The 20,205-nt window shown below is 48.3% G+C and overlaps 1 protein-coding gene across 1 annotated transcript in view; it reads left to right on the forward strand.

Annotated features, from left to right (window-relative positions):
• Positions 1 to 673: 673 nt before the first annotated feature.
• Positions 674 to 20,205, forward strand: part of LOC142016607 (sodium- and chloride-dependent GABA transporter 1-like) — a 46,345-nt gene continuing 26,813 nt past the window's right edge. The window contains exons 1-5 of the mRNA XM_075000653.1: positions 674 to 911; positions 11,576 to 11,707; positions 12,772 to 12,872; positions 18,303 to 18,412; positions 19,194 to 19,326. Of these exons, the coding sequence (XP_074856754.1) occupies positions 674 to 911; positions 11,576 to 11,707; positions 12,772 to 12,872; positions 18,303 to 18,412; positions 19,194 to 19,326 (714 nt within the window). The remainder of the gene's footprint in view (positions 912 to 11,575; positions 11,708 to 12,771; positions 12,873 to 18,302; positions 18,413 to 19,193; positions 19,327 to 20,205) is intronic.

The following is a 20,205-nucleotide window of genomic DNA, read 5'->3' on the forward strand; positions in this document are numbered from 1 at the left end:
AGTCCTGGGCCCTTTTGAAATGCTGCTGAAGGATGTGGGTGTGACACCATCAGGCACACGTGCCACCAGCAGTGCTGCTCCATTAGTAGGAGTGTCAGCTCAGGGCTCTTGGGTGGATGTTTTCCCTCAGGAGCCATGACTGTGTCACCACTGGTAAATCATTAACTGGACTCTCTTCTAATCTCTGCAGGCACGCTGGTCCCAGGATCTTTCTTGTTTTGGAAAGCACTGATAGCGCAGGGAAGCCTGTGAGATAGGAGGAGGAGTCAGTCAGGGCATGCTGTCAGCATCCCTTATCCTATTCATAGCAGTCATGTGGAGCCTTTACTTAACACTTGGCATCCTCAGAGTGCTTTACACATGCTACACCTCACAGTACATCTGTGCGGCGGCCTCCAACTTACACATGTGGAACTGGTGTAGAGAGGTTTACATGACTTGCTGAAGACTATGCAGTGAGTCAGTCAGAGAGCGGTCAGGAGGAGGGATGAGGCTAATCATCTTATGTCCCTATCCCACCGTTTCAGGCAAAGAGCAACTTCTCCCTCTATTTTCTCCTCAGAGGTACCAGCAGCGGCTTTGGCCAGCTCAACGGTCCTGTATAACCTGAAATCAGCTGGGGCTGCCAGTGTCATTCCTGACCCTCCGACCCATGTGGTAAATGTGAGCAGCAATGGGGAAGACTGACAATACTTCTGTGGAGCTGAATTCGCCCTCTGAGGTGAAGCAGGCAGCCATCGGGGAGTCAGAGCCTCTGGCCCAAGGCGATGAGAGCCCCAAGAAGAAGAAGGAACTCCCAGACAGAGGTTCTTGGAAGGGCAAGTTTGACTTCCTGCTGTCCTGCGTGGGCTACGCCATCGGGTTGGGCAATGTCTGGAGGTTCCCGTATCTCTGTGGCAAGAATGGAGGAGGTGAGAGTAGAAAGCTAAACGTGTGTATTTCCTTTATACCAGCCTCCACCCAAAGGGGCAGCCAGTGCTTTGAAATTTGTCTGCACGCCGGCTGATTCTTTTCCCCCCAGTCCTGCTCTCAGTGTATCCACAGTCTATCACATCAGCTAAACTGGCAGCACAAGACAATTGCCAGAGGTATCAGGAAGAAATCATAGTACACGTTGAACCTCTCTAATCTGGAACTCTCTCATCCAGTGACATCCAGCATGATTTTAATTAGCCGGATGATCACTTACCACGGGTGTGGCCAAGCTTCTCATGGTCCCAGGATGTTTGCTTACAGCCACCAGGCCTGGCTCTCAGTGTTCTGTGCTATTAGTTAGCTGTAATTTACCCCTAAATGTCTTCTAAAAGCCCAGTAAGCAGTGGGAGTGTTAGTAATGTGCTAGACAATACTGACTTTCCATGGCCTGGCAAATTCTCTTGTCTGACACTGGACTGGTCCCAAGGGTGTCTGATGAAAGAGGTCCAACCTGTAATACTTTGCATTTCCATATGGCAATTTATTTCACTCACAGATGGATCATAGAAGTTTGAATGGGTTAAGCCTCACAACACAGTTGTGAGACAAGTTAGTGTCATCCCCATTTCACAGGTGAAGAAGCTGATATGCAGAGAGGTTTAGTGACTTAACTGTGGTCCCTCAAGAATTCTTTGGCATAGCTCGAAATAGAGTCCCTGTCTGCATGTTCCCAATGTCTTGTTATGTCCTATCACTTCTTACTCTTTGATTCCCCGCAAAAGCTACCTTTTCCTCACTGTCCTCTTGGCCACATTCTTTGGCCTCACCTGGGGCATCTTGGTCTGACAGAAGTAGGGCACCGGACTAGAAATCAAGAGACCTTGTTTCAGTTCCCTGCTTAGGCACTGTGTCCTGTGACTTTGAAAATCAAGTAATCTACCCCATGCCTTGCCTGCGCCTCTGCAAATGGGATATTTGTACAGCCCTCACTCCCAAGGATTAAGTCCAACTGAGGAGCCTTTCGGTGCAGGCGATCATAGAACTAGCTGGATGGCTTTGGTTTCTGTAGTCTTCGCCTTCCTCCCCACCATTTTTCAAAGTTCTGCTGCTAAAGTCACTTTGTCTCACTTCTTCATATTTGCCACTCACCTTCTCCAACTATCTCATTGGCTTCCTGTCCCATTGCCACACAAAATTCTTTGTCACTCTGTCACTCTAGGGGCATCCACTCTTACCCATTCCTAGGGCTTGGGTGTAATGCATCCATAGGGCTTTCAATATGTGGAGTTGCAGGGTGTTTTACCAGGGAAAGAGCCTAACACAGTGTCCGACGATGACGTCTTGAGCTTGCACGAGCTCGTTGGTTGTGGACTCGCATGTGGCTGAGGAGTCCAAGCTTTGAACGGCATGGGCGTTCACAGTGGAAGCAAAGGAATTGTCCTGGCTCTGTTGGTGCAGCTGCTGCTGTTGTTTCTTCCTCTCACAAGCATCAGTGAGGCATACGTGTTGCTGCTCTTCAAAGTTGTCATACGCGTGTCGTACGAGAGTACGCCAGCCTGTTTGGTCTTTTGCATGCTGTTCTAGCTGATCTGGTTTTAAACCAGCATGAGCAATGTTGGCTTCCTCACAGTCTTTATACCTCTTGCAAGGCCTACCTTGATTCCTTTTGCCCTGGGAGCGTTCACTGTAGAGGAGTTGCTCAGGGATTCTTGACTCCATTTGCGTGACATGCCCTGTCCGGCAAAGCTGGGCTTTCAGAATCATGGCTTCAATGCTCGTGGTTTCTGCTTTGTCCAGGACTTCCAGGTTCGTAACTCTGTCCTGCCATCGAATGTGCAGTACTGACCTCAGGCTGCGTGTGTGGAAGCGCTCCAGCAGTTTTATATGTTTTCTGTACAAGGTCCAGGTTTCACAGCCATACAGGAGACTGGTCAGGACTACAGCCTTGTACACTTTCAGTTTAGTGGACTGTCGAATATTGTGCTGATTCAACACTCACGCTCTCAGATGTCCTAGTGCCCAGCTGGTCTGACAGATTCTGGCATTGATTTCTTTGTCAAGGGAGCCATCACTGGCTATCACACCGCCAAGGTACTTGAACTCCTCTACTGATTTTAACTCTGTTCCTTCAATAAAGATTGAAGCAGGGAGAGCAACAGATGCTGGAGCGGGTTGACACAGCACCTTGGTCTTTCTTGGGTTGATGATCAAACCAAAGAGGCGAGTGGCATCAGCAAACTTGTTGACGATGAGCTGGAGATCAGATTCCTTGTGTGCCATAAGTGCACAGTCATCAGCCAAAAGAGCTTCAAGGATGAGCCTCTCAAGCGTCTTGGTTTTAGCATTCAGACGATGAAGGTCAAAAAGTGACCCATCAAGTCTGTATTTTATGTAGACTCCATGGGCCAGGTCCCTAACTGCGTGACTGAGGACTTTGAAAATCCATATATAGCTTTGATAGCACTGAAGAACACTGGAGCACTGGAGTCTTGGTGTCAGCGTAGTATTGGACTTCATCAGCTTTACTCTCCCACTACTCATCTTGCATTTTGCAAAGTGCTGTTTGCGCCTGGCTCTGAAGGTGTTTGAAACAATCACATTTGGAGATTGAGGACTGATCATTTTGCCATAGCAGAAATGCGTTCTGTTTTTCCTCTAAGATCTTCATGATGGCCTCGTCATTTTCATCAAACCAGTCTTGGTGAACTCTCTTTTTCAGTCCTAGTGTTGACTTGGGTGACTCCATCACCAGGGTTTTGATCTGGTCCTGCTTTTGTGTTGGGTCTCCAGTCAGAGGTCTATGGGACGTCAGCACTTCGTTAAGGCAGGCTGCAAATTTCTCATGGTGACCAGTATGTTGCAGCTTCCCGATGTTGAAGGAGGGTCTGACAACCTTGAGCATCTTGCGGTGCAGTGGTGTGATGTGCACTATAAGGACTGATCTGATGAGTCTATGATCAGTCCAGCACTCAGCTCCCCTCATGGCCCTGGTGATCTTAACATCTTGAATGTCCTGCCTGTGGCTGATGACATAGTTAATCGGGTGCCACTGTTTTGATCTCAGGTGAATCCATGTGGTCTTGTATTTATCGGCTTGCCTGAAGAGAATGTTGGTAATCGTCAGGTTGTTTTCTGCACACAAGCTCAGCCGAAGGTGGCCATTGGCATTCATGTTACCAACATCATGATGCCCCGGCACCCCTTTCCAGGCCCTACAGTCCTTGCCGATCCTGGCGTTGAAGTCACCCAACAGGAGAAGCTTGTCACTAGGAGGAATTGCTTTCTGTGATGGAGTGGGGGGAGTGCATGTGTGAGTCAGGCTGGATGTGAGAGGCAAGGATGACCCTGGGGCTACAACTGGCAGGTAACACCTCTGCCCTGAACAAAGAGGAGGGAGGAGCCAAGCTGGGTTTTTGAATCAGGGGGTGGCAGTTAGAGGCTAGGGAAAGAGGAGCTGGAAGGCAGCCAGCCTGAGAAGGGTGAAAGCTACACCCCAGAGGGGCACCCCTCGGGGTCCTCTCCCCAGGATGGGTTGAAAGGACTGTCTCTGACTGCTGTACTGTCGCTTCCATGAGAAACTGGGCATCTGTTGCCTAATAAACCTCCTGCTGTACCTGCTGAGTGAGAGTCACTCCTGCCAGCGGACGGGGTGCAGTGCAGAGGGACCCCTGAACCCCATCACACTTTCACAAGATGGTCAAGGTCCTCATAGAAACTTTCTTTTGCTTTGTCACTGCTAATCAGTGTGGGGGCGCAAGCACTGATGACTGTAACATGGCGAGAGGTGTTGAGGGGGAAGCGGAGCTTGATTAGATGCTCACTGATGCAAGTTGGTAGGTCAGGAAGCTGGTGCAGAAGTGATGTCTTGATGGCAAGTCCGACTCTGTGGAGTCTGTCTTTGTTTTCTGGCCTGCCTTTCCAGAAGAAGGTGTAACCTCCTTTTGGTTCACAGATGGATCCTTCCTCTGCCAGCCTGGTCTCACTCAGGGTGGCTATGTCGGTGTTATAATGTGCCAGTTCTCTTGCTACGAAGGCCATTCTTCTCTCAGGCCTCATAGCATTCTCCCTGTCCAAGAGGGTGCGAACATTCCATGCAGCAAATATCATCTTTCTTTTCACTGTTTTTCGACTGCTGTGAGGGTAAAACTGCCAGCTGCGGCATGCTGGCCATTTTGGTTGGGACAAGCAATTTTTGGGACACATTTTCTAGTCCCCTGCCTCATTTTGAGGGTGAGCAATGCTGTTCCTAAAAAGGCCTGCTCGGTCGCCTGGGATGCTGCCGAACTCCTCTGTCATCCCCGGGGTCAGAGTCAAGTGACCAATGTCCACAGGCCGCCTACGTGCAGGTTTGGAGCTACGACTCCCAGGTCACCTCCACCTGTCGCTTCGCCCCTCCACCATCACCGCAGGACTTTGAGGTAGACAGAAGTGATGAGAATGTGCAAAGAACCTATGCGGGAGAGTGTTTAAAGTGGAAAAGCCGTTGCACAGGGGCAGTTCAACTCTCTTGACCTCAGAAGCCTGGTTCCAGTGGTACGAAAAGTCATCACGGCTGGGACTTCCTAGGCTGCAGTGGATGGCCATGCCGTCTTTGGTGCCTTGTCATGCCCTTTGCTCTCCACAGAGCATTGCAGAACCACCTTCCTGGTCGTTGGATCTTGCTGTTGATCTCATCCACCCAGTCTGCCAGGGCCGACTTTGCATGCTGGGACAGGCAATTCCCTATCTTACCACAGGTTTCAGACCTGCCGCTTACCCTCACCTGGTTTAGCCCTCCTGTCGAAGCCATTTATCAGGGTGTGGCCACTGCATGCTACAGCTTCTTGGAGCCACAGGTGAGAGCTGGGTGCCAGGTGGGGACCAAAGGTGCATGAACTGCACCGAAGAGACACAACAAGTCCCCACACCAGAGGTGCTACCCCTCCCTGGACACCCCTTACACAGTAATATCCTACTTGATCCCTATTTATTAACAATCACCAAAACCAGAATTCACACGCAAAGCATACAATGCTCACCACTCCCAATAAGACAGATGAACTGTCCTTGATGGCCCGTCAGGATCAGGTCCAGCGGCGGCGTGGGGGGACTCCCACTTCTGCACGGTGCCACTGGCACAGCAGGGGTCGGGTCTGGCAGCTCTGATTTTGTAGCTATGTCATGGAGTTGGTTCCTGAAGAACTTCCTTTTGCACCCCAGTTTATACAGTGACACTTGAGTCCTGCTTAGCTATATATACCTTCACTGATTTATTCTGCTACCCACTCCTACTGTACAGTAATAGAATTATCTAACCAATCAGACCCCACCACCTTAATTCTTTGCTACCCAGTGCTTTTTCGTGTCGGTACGGGCTGGTGTGCCATACTGGCACCTCAGCAGCCCCCGCTGGGATCCTTGGCTGTGTGGCAGGGGGGTGGTGGGGAACCTGCCTAAGCGGGCGGGGGCACAGAACTCTGCTGGCAGCTCCAGCCCCAGGGACCTGGCTGGGGCCAGGGGAACCCCAGCAGCCCTGGAGCTGGGAACCAGCTGGGGTGCAGAGCTCCACCAGCAGCTCCAGCACCTCAGGCTGCTCCATCCCTGGGAACCCTGGTGGGGCAGAGGTGGGGGCAGGGAACCGGCTGCATACTGGCTCCTCTTTTTTTTTTTTTTTTACAAAAAAACACTGTTTATATCTATAAAAATTAATTATATGTCAGACATAAGCAATTAAAATCAGACAGAGACAAACAATAGGAAAGTGAGGACCATAATAATAGAACAAGAAAGGAATGAGGATTTCACAACCCCAACTACTGATAAGAAATTTCTCACCAGATAAAACGGATCAAACTGTTTTCTTTAACCATCTTGAGATCTGTTTCTTTACTTGGTGAGATTATGTGCCCGTAGGACAGAGCCTCCTTCTTAACAGCCTAGTGTTACACTACAGTTTGAACCTCTCATCCATCTCCCTCGGGACCTGACTGGTACCAAATGAGAGAATTTGTTGGACTACAGAACGGCATATTGTCTAGCACGTTACCAACTCCCCCTGCTCACTGGGCTCCTAGAAGACACTTAGGGGTAAATTACAGCTAAATAACAGCACAGAACATGGAGAGCCAGGCCTGGTGGCTGTAAACAAACTTTGTGGAACCACAAGAAACTCAGCCACACCCATGGTAAGTGGTCGTCCAGCTAGCTAAAATCATGCTGGATCATGCATGTTGCCAGATGAGAGAATTCCAGATTAGAGAGGTTCAACCTGTGTTTTAATGTAATTTAGATGACCTGTGAGTATGTGTCTTTCTGCTTTTCAACTGCTGCTGTTTTAATCTGACTGCAAGCAAAGACTTTAGGCTTTCCTGTATGGTGACACTCCTTCTCCACATCCAGGTCAAACTCCTTATCCTCAGTGCCAACACTAAAAACAATCTCAGCTCCAGATGTCACTGGCTTCTCCCTTCCTCCTACTTCCTACCCCATTCTCTTCCCTTGCCCCAGTCCATTTTCTTCTCTCAGTCTTGATTTCCCTACTCCCATCACACCACCCTGTATACCTGAAGAAGCTTTCCTCTCCCTTGGCCACCAGTCTTCTTTTCCCACTCCTTTAAGTCCCTCCTAAAAACTCACTTCCTCTCTGAGACACTTGTCTTTCTCACGAGCTGTCTCTCCCACCCCTTCCTTACTGTGCTGGTGCCCCATAACTGATGTTGCCTTTGTTTGATTCATCTAGGTTGCTCTGTGGGAAAAGAGACCTGTGCAGCAGCTGATCACAGGTGTCCTGAGTCCGTGCCCTCTCCACTAAGCACTAGACAAAACACTGCCCATGAAATGGCATTGCAGCAGTTTATAGAATCACAGACTTGGAGGGGCTGGAAGGGACATTGAGAGGTCATCTAGTTTAACCCCAGCATGGAGGCAGGATCGAGTAAACCTGAACCATTCCTGACAGACGTGTCTAACCTGCTCCTCGCAAATTCCTCTGACAGGGATTCCACGGACTTCTTCATGTAATACTGACAGACCCAGGTTGCTGGCCCTAGGGATAGAACCTGCAAGCATAGGGTCTAAAGCCCTGCACTGTACCACATGAGCTAAAGGCCAGCTGGCTCTCAGCTGAGGCTGTCGAGCAGAGACTTCACTCACCCCAGATGAGGTCTCAGTGCCTCTGGGTATGACACTTAGAACCTTATTCCCAGTGCTCAGCTACTCTTAGGAGGTGCTTCCTGATGCCTAACTGACCACCATTAGTTGTGCTATGGGGGTTTTACAGCTTCTTCTGAAGTAGCAGGCAGTGACTGCTGTAGGAGACAGGAGACCGGGCAAGGTGGCCCAGCTGTCTGTCCTTTTCACATGATTGTTCCTGTTTTCTTATGTCATTTCCATAAAGAACAGCAGGTTTTGGTGAAGCACTGAGAGACGGGAGAGGTGGTTTTTATTGCTGGCTCTGCCACACTGTGGGTACGTGATCTCAGATAAGTCGTGGCATCCCCGCACAGCTATTTCCTCATATATTAATTGAAGTGAATGATATATACATCAGGGGGTGATAAAGCTAAAATAATTCCTCTCTGGAAACCATGCTGAGCCCCTGGGAGAGACGAGCAAAGTGCTGTTGTTGGTGTTACAAATCCAGCACAGTATCACCTTTAACACAGCCGGGGCAGGGGCATGGAGCGACCCGTCAGGATGTTCAGAAGATGCTGGATGAGCCTAATAAATTTGCCATTTGCCATAAGAAATGTTGCTGTCAGGAAACCGAAAGTCGTGCGCTGTGCCTGCGTAATTGCAAGGCCCCATGCTGCTGGTCCACGCAAGCTGTTCTTTGCAGTCTACATCAGTCACTCTCCTGGTCCCCTTCTAGTCCGCTTGCCAACAGGCAACGGTTTCTGCAGCCTGCAAGAATGGAGGCTGCTGACGTCTGACAATAAGCAAGCAAAAGGACACGCTGAGCACTGCTCAGAACTAGTTTAAAGCAGAGAGGGTGGATCAGACAGCATCTGACTCAGCCCCGGCTAAGCAATGCCTCCCCTGCCTAGGCTGAGCTGCTTTCACTGCTGAGCAGACAGTGGGTAGAACTCCAATTATATATCAACATGTTCACTGTTACAGCAAAGTCATGTGGGCTGCTTCCATTACGCACAGGCAAATGGAACAGAATACAATACTGTCGTTTCATTTACTGCTCTCGTATTCGACCAATCCCCATTTGATTTATTCAGTATTGTAATAAGGGACACGTTGAGGGTGAGATTCAGCCCGGGTGCAATGGGCCAGACCAAGGCCGATATCCCACATGGTACCTGGGGCTTTCCTGTCAGAGATGCATTGGCCTGAGATAGCTCTCTGCATGGAGTGGAATTACACCCTTCATGAGTAACGTGCCCACACCTGTGCCTTAGACAATCTCTCCAATGTCAAGAGGATTTTACAGCATCTAAATTAGGCCTGGTCTACACCTAAAGCTTACGTGGACCTAGCTCCTTCATTCAGGGCTGTGAAAAATGTCACAGCCTATGCAAGTCAGGTGCAGGGATGATGCATGGGGTGGGCAGGCACAAGGGGGCATGGGTTCCTCCCAGGCACCATGGGTCAAGAAGCCAGAGCCTCTGGTGGCTCAGGGATTAGTGGGGGGATCTTGGTGCCCATGGCAGGCTCCTTCCTTGTAACCAACCCCCCCAACACACACCCTGCACTCACTGGCAATGGCAGCAGTGGTGGTCACATTAATGATTAGCAGTGTATTTTTTGTGAAACAAGAGGTGCTGGTACACAGCTGGCTCCCCGCCTCAACCAGTCCCATGGCCGGGACTGCTGAAGTGCTGGTACTGAGGACCATCAAGAACCAGCACAAAAAAGTGCTGAGTATTAGTATTTGTTTGTATCACACTAGCCAAGAGAGGCTCCAAACAAGATTGGTCTGCATTATGCCAGGTGCAGTACAAACCCATCCCTGTTCCAAAAAGCTAAATCTAGCTAGAGAAGGCTGACAAAGGGAGGCAGTGAGGAAAGATTGTTTTCATCCCCAGGAGACTGACTTGCCCCAAATCACACTGGACCAGAACTCAGCTATCCTGAGTCCCACTCCTGTTCCAACCCTCTGGTTTTTTCCCTGAGAACTAAAAATGAGCACATTGAATTTTACCTACATTTCTCCAAATCAGTTCAGCCCAGGATGCAGTTTTCCTCCCAGAATGCTAGGTTTGCATTTGAATGCCCTCTCCCAATTCAAGGTGTGTTTCTTTCTGCTAGTCTAGACCAGCCCACCACAGAAAGAGGAATATAAACCCTGTGGGGAGCCCTGATCACTGGTTTGTGCATGCCTAGGACCCACCACAATATGGATAAATATGAATAGCTTCAGAAGGTTGGTCCTGACCTTCCCCAAAGTTTTTTGAGGGTCTGAGTCTGATTTCGGGCTTGTAAGAGTCCATCGTTAGCTGGCTTGCTGCCAAGGATGCTGACTGGCACGTTTCTGTGACAGTTGGAGGTCAGGTCAGGTTATATTGTTGAATATGAAAGCCTGTCAAGTCACTTGGCCACAGCACACTGACCCTGTCTCCCTGTCACCTGCTGCCAGCTTATGTGTGGGGTTTGAAGTCAGCTTCCCCTGTGGGGCTCAGCTGTTTATCCAGCTCCTATAGGGCATCAGCTAGTTACCCATCTGACTGATGTCTCTGCAGGGCCATCAGTATTGCTTTACTGGAGCACTATACTGCCAGAGATGGGCCAGCCTTGATTACAGCAAATCCCTGTACCTGAGAATGAAGATGCAAAGTCTAAAAAAAAACCCAGCTTGTCCAGAATGCAGCCCCCTGTTAAGTGCCCCTGGGAGTGTGTCACTGCAGAGTTCCCATCGTGACACTTCCTCCTCATTAAACACATTACTTGTTCAAAGTCATCTTGCAAATTGTCAGCGCCCAGGGGACTGAGTCTGAGGTAGCTGAGGCACCATACCTCGCTCCACAGCTCTCTCCCTCTGCAACAGCATCCATTCCAAGAGCAAGGGACCTCTCTACAGCCTGTGTTAGAACTGCCCCAGCTGGAGTCCGAGATTTCTCAACAGCCATCCTAAGGCTTCAGAATCACCTTCCACAAGAAATTCAACTGCCCTCAAATCTCACTGCTTGCAAATCCAGTGGCAAGACACAAGTGATTTGCCCTAGATTTCCTACAAAGATAAAACAATAGGTAATGACTAGCTAATGCCAGAGTCTCCTGTCTGCTGTTGGGTTAGCGAGGAAGAGAGAAAACAAATCACCCGGGAATGTTACTGTCTCTGTTTCTTTGTCTTTGGCTCAGATACCACGTTGATGAGTGTGGTATAAATATCCTGACTGATACGTCAATGCGGCACGTGGCTGATGGGGCAGCAGGTGATGAGGTTGTGATGAGGAAGAAGTGACAAAGAAAGATACAGTCCAAATAGTAATTTAATGGCCATACTGAACACCCTTCTCCACCATCACACAGCAAGACCAAAGCTGGAGGGTGGCAGCTTAGCTTGAGAACTGGAGCCGAGCAAGCATTGGGACTGAACTGTGAGCCTGGGGATATGTGTAGTAACTGGGGGCTGAGTTTTACATTTCTTGAGGAGAGGTGGCCAGTTCCCCAAAAACTCTTGTGGTGAGGAGACCTTGCGGAACCTGCTGCTAATGGCTATTTGTTCTTCCAGGGGCCTTCTTGATTCCCTACTTTCTGACGCTGGTGTTTGCTGGGATTCCTCTGTTCCTGCTGGAGACGGCTCTTGGCCAGTATACCTCTGTTGGTGGACTGGGGGTCTGGAAATTAGCACCCATGTTCAAAGGTACTGTACTGTAAGTCAGTGATGCTGATGCTATATATCTAGCTACAGAGCTGAAACCGTATACTGGAACGGGAAGCAAAACCGCAGGGACAGGGCCGTAAGACCTTGGGGAATGGGTGGCAAGTCCTTGGAGACTGTTATATCTGATCTATGATATTTGTAGGGTTCCTTCACCATGGTGTCTAGGACATAACCCGCCAGTTCTCTGTTTAAATGACCTTTGGCAGCGACAAAACATTCAGGTTCAGTGCCTTGAGGGAGTTCAAAACTGAACTGAGCTACCACACACTTCTCTGCTAATTTCATGTGCAGTTAGTTGGGGGGGCGGGGGGGGCACCATGCTGCTCTGTACCAGCAGAATCCTGTTTATGCTACACCAGGGCTATGACACTGTCCCTAACTGCTGGCAGAAATGTGCAAATGGGAGGTCTCAAAAATACAAATAGCCACTCATTTGCATATTAGCTTGCTGGCAGAGGCTGCTGCGGGCAGAAAAAAAAGCAGTGTAAATGTGGTTCTGCTGGTGAAACACAAACCCCCTCACCCCCCCCCCCCCCCCGCCCCTTTGTCAGCAGCCTGTTATGCCTGATTTTTTTTCAGGCCCCAGGTTTGGCTCTCTGCTGGTTGGGTGTAACCCCGTTGTGGTGTTCTCAGTAACAACGTATTAGAGGCCAGCGTTGAATTAGAAAAAATACAAAACATTTATTTTATTAAGAGAGGATAATTCAGCATACAGGTGGGGACACAGCTGGTTCCCACTCTGGTTTACATCGAACCCTGCACGTATACAGTTCTGTTAGCACTGCAGCGTATTGAAAGACACCATCGTTCAGCCTCTGAAACATGGCACCGTGCAAGCTGTGCAAATGTTTGCTGGCTGACTGATGAACTTGAGGGCAAAGTGCACTTTTCCTAGGCATCCAACCCTTTGCCTTTCCTCTGTGCAGTCACTTCCCAGCTTGCTGTTCTCACCCCATTACAGGAGGCGTGTGTCCATCAGCTCAATACAACTGCATAGACTTTGGATGGCGTCTGCTGAGCATGCTTTGTGTCTTCTCTCCTAGGAGTGGGTCTGGCTGCCGTGGTTCTCTCATTCTGGCTGAATATCTATTACATTGTCATCATTGCCTGGGCGCTGTATTATCTCTTCAACTCTTTCACTGCAGTGAGTTTCTGCCATTTCTATAAGTCTTACTCGGCGCTGTGTACAATGTACAACATACAGCTTATAGACAGTGCAAAGGGGCTCGCTTAACTTTGCTGTTGGATCTATCACCGAAACTTTCTATGACACCAACTGTTTGGCATTACTGTCTGCAGATATTTTTCTTTCAGGGGATATGTTTCCTTTATACATTTTAGAAATTTATCCCTCTTTCTCCTTTCTGTCTATCACATTCACCGTGCCCAGTCACGGTAATTGTGACAAGTATCAGAGGTAGCCGTGTTAGTCTGTAGCTTTGAGAACAACAAGAAGTCCTGTGGCACTTTATAGACTAACAGATATTTTGGAGCATGAGCTTTTGTGGGCATAGACCCGCTTCGTCAGATGCATGAGTGGCGGGGTGGTTTCAGAGGGGTAATTGTGAGGTGTTCCAAAAAGGGCTTCTTCTCCGTAAGATTGTCTCATTACCATAGGCATGGTTGTGAACTCAGACCCTATTTGCATTGCTCCCAGTCCATTGATTCCAGTGGAAAAGCACGTAAGTGTGTGCTTACGTCTATCTCTACAGGACAGCATTTAAGCATACAACGTGTACCCCTAAATCCCATGAACTGCAATGGGATGCTTTCTTAAATCAGGGCTTTGTACCAGTGTTTATGAGATCAGAATGGAGCCCCAGGTCTGAAGTATGCTTTTTCGTAACTGAGCCAGTCTTACAAATATATGGGCTTAGAAAGCTCCCTGTAACAGGGCATGACTCACCATCATGGCGCCTCCTGCTGGTTGCTCAGGGAATCAGCTCATTTCAGTCTTTGAAGCGCCTCCTTCAAGCTGCTGTCTCCCCTGCTTGCAACAGTTTAAGTCTGTTTTCCACCTAACAAAACAAACCAGCAGTCCTGTAGCACTTTAAAGACTAACAAAATGATTTATTCAGTGATGAGCTTTCGTGGGACAGACCCACTTCTTCAGATCTACAGAATTTCCAGTCCAGACCCAGTTATACAGCAGAGAGGTCCAAAGAAAAAGTGCACTAAAAAGTGACAGATCAAATACGCAGGACTGAAAGAGGAGGGTGAGGAGTGGGCGTGTTGTGTCCTGCCTGAGATAATTATGAACATCAAAGAAAAGGAAGCAGTCCTTGTAGTGTGTGAGGTAACTGCTGTCTCTGTTCATACTCTCAGGACCTGGGTACCTCCCAGACTGCAGAGCCCTGTCCTCGGGCTACTGTCTGCCCCACTTCCCCACACTCTCGGTCCTCCCCTCTCAGGGAACCCCAAGCCCTCTATCCCCGCTTTACCTCAGTGGCCCACTTCCAGTAATAATCTTTTATACAGCTCTCCTGGGCTCCGATTGGCTGTAACAAGCCTTACCCCTGATTGTCTCCTAGGCCAGCCCTCTCCCAGGGTTATTTTTAGCCTTTTCTATACCAGTGCAGGACAGCCGCACCATCACAATCCCTTTGCTATCCACAGACATGAAGACATCTAATTCCATGGGTCCTGTGGGATTCTATTTAGTTTAGACACTCCCCCTGAAGTGGTGCACACGCGCCATAGTTCAGACCAGTTTAAGTTTTTATTTGATTACTCTTTCATACTTGCGTAAAGCCATTTGTCAAAATGTCCTTATTGTTTAACACTCCCAGATATGTCTGTGATCTCCAGTGTGCTCCAAACACCTGCAGGATTTTTGTTGTACACCAGTAATTTGCACACGTGTCTGTTGTGGTGTAGGTAGGTCTCCTATGTACTCCTAACCAGGACTTTAGAAGGACAAAAGAAGAGTCTGCATCCAGAGAGTGCGCCCCAGCTTTACCCTGGGCCCCGTACATCCATTTACGGGGATATCTGCTGCCTGTACTCCTTGGCATTGCACACCTGGCCAGTAACAGCATCGGTGATTCCATTAAAGGAGTTGACAGTTATCAGAGCTACGCCGTCAGTTTCTTTAAATTGGAGATGGCTCTAAATCAAAATCTCAGGCTGGAGTATCCCCAAAATTTGGGTCATGGGGTCTTTAAATCTGAACCCAGATCCCCATCAGAATTTTACGGCTCAGGCCCATCTTTGAAGTAAGATAAAGTGGGACAAAGGTAGATACATAAATATCACCCAGCCCAGCTGTGTCACAACCTCCTTAACCATAGTCCTGCCCTGACATCTTCCTCTCTGGCTTAGCTCCACTGAAGCAAATAGACCTGGGATGAATACAACACAGTCCTGGTGCGGGCTGGGGTCAGCTGCCTCAGGCTCCCCAGGGCTCCAGATGTGGGGCTATAAAATGTCAGAGTAAATGTTCAGCTGGGGCTGGAGTTGGACACTGAGGCCTGCCCGCCTGCTATGCTATGCCCTCCGAGCCCAGGTTCTAACCCAAGCCCCAGTGTCTCCATGGCTATTTTTTGTCATGCAGCCTGAGTACCACAAGCCCCAGCCAATTGACCCAGGCTTCGAGAGTCAGGCCTGTGGGTGTTTCATTGCAGTGTGCTTAATGTGCTTAGTCAGTAGAAGTACATGCGAAACAGCCATTATTTATAATGGCTCCTAAGTCGGTGTTTAACTGCTTTGCTGAATTGGGACATGAGCATATATGGAAGTACCTTGCTGAATTGGGGCCTCAGTTCTGCCTTATCAAGTGCCATACAGTTTGGCTTTTTAATCATATAAATCTAGGTACAAATAACACTCAAGTGCAAGCTGTATGTATACAGCTTTTTTGATAAATCTTAACCATGAACTGCAGGTGCGGCTAACAAAGAGCTATAATTGCCTTAAATACACTAGCCCTGGCCCTATGAACTTTTGAGTTCTAATGATGGAAAAACAACATAGTTGAATCAATAGCTATTCATTAGTGACAAGCAATTTTACATACTTAATTTTTAAGCAATTAATATCATTTTATTAAGGTTTTGGTGTTTCCCTAACCATAGCCTGATATTATTTCAAGGAATACTTTAGCCAATATTCCAGAAAGTGAATTATAAGTCTGGCTGCTGAGATCCTGGGGTCTGACATTTAGACCCTTTTCAAGTGTCTCAAGATGGTTTCCCAAACAACCAGGCACCAAAAATCACTAAGTAATCACCAATTCCATCCATGAATTCTACCAAGAGGATAAAGTGTACGCATGTGCCTACACATATATGATTTTCATATATATGTATTTAGCCAAGCTCAAAAAAGATACTTCTTCTTAAATTGTGGTGAACCTGCTGTTCCTTATCTAGGAGTCATGTAGAGCAAAATGTGAATAAGACACTTTTCAATAGCACAAAACCTCCTCTGGAAAGTAAGATAATTTTATAAGGCTGTTTATGCCACTATTCAGATGCCTCCAAACATTCCAGACTGTATACCTACCTATGTGCTACACTGAGAACTAGGTGCAAATTTTCTTTGGGATACTATAGACTGGTCTGATCCATTTGGATCAAAGACTGAGTCTCTGTGCACTTAATTTTGGTTCTTTATATGAGCTCAGAATTCTGCTTTTGCTTATCCAGGGCCTGATTGAAAGCCCATGAAGACCGTGGAAAGACCCCTGTTGACTAGAGTGGCATTGGAATAAGGCCCATTGTGGTATAGGCTGTGACATTTTGAGTAGATATCTTCAAAAGAAAGCTAGATAAATCACTTCAGAAAGACTTTCAGATGCAGTTAATCACATTTGACAACGTATGTATGTCTCTCTGATGCCATTGATGTAATATTGTTTTAATAGCATTAAGTTTATAACTAAGGTCTACATGAAACAGTAAATATTGATCTTATGTAGTGCTCACACATAGATATTTTATTTGGTCCTTATCTTGGCACAAGTTCATATGCCCAACAGTCCTCTTCCTATCACATCTTTGAGATGCTCACAGAACCTGCTCCATCACATCTTCTCCTTCTCTGCAGCCCACCCAGCACATCCTCACCTTCCCCAGCATGACCTCACATTCCTCTCAGTATGCCCAGATATTCCATTTGCACTTCCTACTGGTGCATCCTCGTGTTCCCAATGCACGGGCCTCCCTGCACCCTTGCATCCCCCACAGTCCCATCTGGGCACCTTCACCTAGTCCTCAAAGCTCCATCAGGAACTCCTGAGGGTGAAGGCATGCGGGGATGTACTCAAGGGGAGTGCTCACGGAGGCCATGGAAACATGAGGCTGTGGGGACCAGCTGGGTAGGCATGTAAGGATGTTGCAGGGCAGGGCTGTGTGAATACGAGTGGCTGCAGAAACTAGAATGAGAGGCCAGGTGGTCAGGATGACTGGGGGAATGTGAAGGTTAATCACAGTGCTCCTTCACATTCCTCACTGTTCCCACCTTTGCTTCCTCATACTTTCCTCATGTCCCCAGCTTTCTCCAACCAGCACATCCTCCTATACCCAAAGTGTGTGTGATTTCCCCACCCTCCACAGCCTCACATTGCAATCTCGTCTCCTCCCATGTTCCCCACAGTTCCCCTATCACATCCCCAAGCTCTCCCAGCCCCAGATATCTGATGTTCCCTGATGTTCCCTGCAGTCCTCAGATTCTGCAGGTCCCTTCCACCACCCAACACATTTCCACGTTCCCCACAGTCATCCACACACTCCACAACCATATGGCTTCACAGTCCCACAGCCCCACCCCTTACTTAGTGCATCCCTGCATTCTTGCAAACTGCCTTTACTATGCCCGCAAGGCTTCACCTGCTTATCCCTGTGTGTCTGTATTCCTCCCCTCCTTGACACCCTCACATTCCCCCAGTCACCCTGACCACCCGGCCTCTCATTCTAGTTTCTCCAGCCACTCATATTCACACAGCCCTGCCCCACCACATCCTTACGTGCCTACCCTGCTGCTCCCCACAGCCTCATGTTTCCACAGCCTCCATGCCCACTCCCCTTGAGTAAGTCCCCACATGCCTTCACCACAGCCCACAGAATACCCTGTTGTTAGAACGTGACTACAGGTTGAACCTCTCTAATCCAGAACGCTCTCATCCAGCAACATCCACAATCCAGAATGATTTTAATTAGCTGGATCATCACTTACCATGGGTGTGGCCAAATTTCCTATGATCCCATAAGATTTGTTTCCAGTCACCAGTCCTGGCTGTCAGTGTTCGGTGCTGTTATTTAGCTGTAATTTACCCCTAAATGGCTTCTAAGAGCCCAGTGAGCAGTGGAAATGTTGGCAATGCTGCTAGACAATACTGACCTCCTGTGGTCTGGCAAATTCTCTCATCTGATACCAGTCAGATCCTGAGGGTGCCAGATTAGAGGTTCAACCTATGTTTAACTCTAACGGAAATGGGAGCAGCTGAAAATGTGAGCGTGTTCTAAAGCCGAACAGGTAATGAGGCAAGGACAAGTGATTCACACAAAATTGCTCTTCGAGAACAGAGCTCAGCCATGTTTCCCTAACTTGATCCTCTCCTTCCTCTTCCCATTAGGACCTGCCATGGCAAAGCTGTGGCAATGCCTGGAATACAGAGAGATGCTTTTCCAACTACTCCCTCAATGATACCACCAACCTGACCAGCGCTGTGACTGAGTTTTGGGAGTATGTCTCCAGCCTAAGTCAGGTTTCACCATTGTAGGGACCATCTCATCCATGCATGGTGGTAATGTGTGGGTGGGTGGGTGGGTGGTGGTGGTGGTGGGTTCTTGTTCATCCCTTTGAGAGTTGCTTTGAAAGTCCCAATTGGGAGGGTTGAAGATGTTCATCAGTCCATGCTGAATGGGTGCCCCCTGTCTCCAGAAGAGGCGTTCCTCCACTTCACATGAAGTTAAACATTCAGACAGAGCAAGGATCAAATCCTGCCTCAATCATCCTTCTGTCCCTCACACTATGTGTATCTCTACACTATGCCAGGGACTGATGCTGGGGCAATCGATCCACCAGCTGTGGATTTGTTTCCTAGACTCGAGAAATCGATCTTCCTGTGCTCTCCTGTTGACACTGGTACTCCCTTAGAACAAGAGTAGCCAGTGTTGACAGGAGAGCAGTCCCATTGACCCTACTGCACGCAAGACATCACAGGGAGTGCGTCACCTTCAGCTGCGCAAAGAGTGTACTGGTGTGCTACATAAATAGTGTAGCTGAAGCAGGCTGATGGCGCCACATAGAGCAGACCAGGCTTACATCTCATATCATTTCTGACCTTTGCACCCTTTGCCCATGTTTGGCTCTCTCACTCCCCCACTTTTGCACGCTGTGCCCGGGCCTGGGCTCACCACCTCAACCTTGCGTTCCTCTGCCTGTGTCTGGAATCTCAAACCATTTAGTCTCTGTAGATGCTTATACTTTTTTTTTTTTCTAATTCCATGCCTTTTATCTGCAGGAGAAACATGCACCAGCTCTCTGGTGGCCTGGGGGAGCCGGGTAACGTCCGCTGGCCCCTGGCAGGCACTCTTGCTTTGGCGTGGGTTCTGGTCTATTTCTCCATCTGGAAAGGAGTAGAGTGGACTGGAAAGGTACTTTGTAATAGCCAGGCAATAAGTGTTGCCTTTCCTTACTGTACTCTTCTCTGGCATTAAAATGTCCTCCAGAGTCAACCTGGAGTGCCTGTAACTAAAGTTTGCTGTGTTGCCAGGAGGGACTGGAGAGTGTGCCATTAACTTCTTTATCTCTCACAGTCGTAAAAATTGCTGCAGCAGTAGCAGTGATCTAAGCCTAGAGAATACTTCCGAACTGAAGCACTCCCAGGCAGAGCATGGGACTTTCAGACTTTTGGAAAGACTCAAGCTGAGCTTTTTAAAAATGACTTTCAGAGCCCATAGTGAAACACCATAAAGGGGCCTGTGCCCTGCCCTGAGCACCTGCCCTCTGAAACTTAGGTCCTGTTAGGGGATCAGAAATTGAGCATGTAGAATCTCTGGTCTCCCTTTACCTCACACTTTGGGTTCTGAGAATGAGTTGTGAAACAGAAATCAATAGCTAGCTCCTACTAGTGTATAATATTGCAGACCTGCACCATAAAAAAGAAACATCTGAGAGATTGCTTAATTTGGTAAAACAGTGCTACTGGGATATATTATGTAGACTAGTATCGGAGGGGTAGCCGTGTTAGTCTGGGTCTGTAACAGCAACGAAGGGTCCTGTGACACCTTACAGACTAACAGAAAAGTTTTGAGCGTGAGCTTTTGTGAGCACAGACTCACTTCCTCAGATGCTGGTCTTGGAAATCATCTGATGAAGTGAGTCTGTGCTCACGAAAGCTCATGCTCAACACTTTTCTGTTAGTCTGTAAGGTGCCACAGGACCCTTTGTTGCTATTATGTAGACTGTAACTTGGAGTAATGGGATGACATTAAGAAAAGAGTAATCTAGACCAGTGCCAGTATATGCCAGTA

Source organism: Carettochelys insculpta, chromosome 1, assembly GCF_033958435.1.
Source record: "Carettochelys insculpta isolate YL-2023 chromosome 1, ASM3395843v1, whole genome shotgun sequence".
Lineage (NCBI taxonomy): Eukaryota > Metazoa > Chordata > Testudines > Carettochelyidae > Carettochelys > Carettochelys insculpta.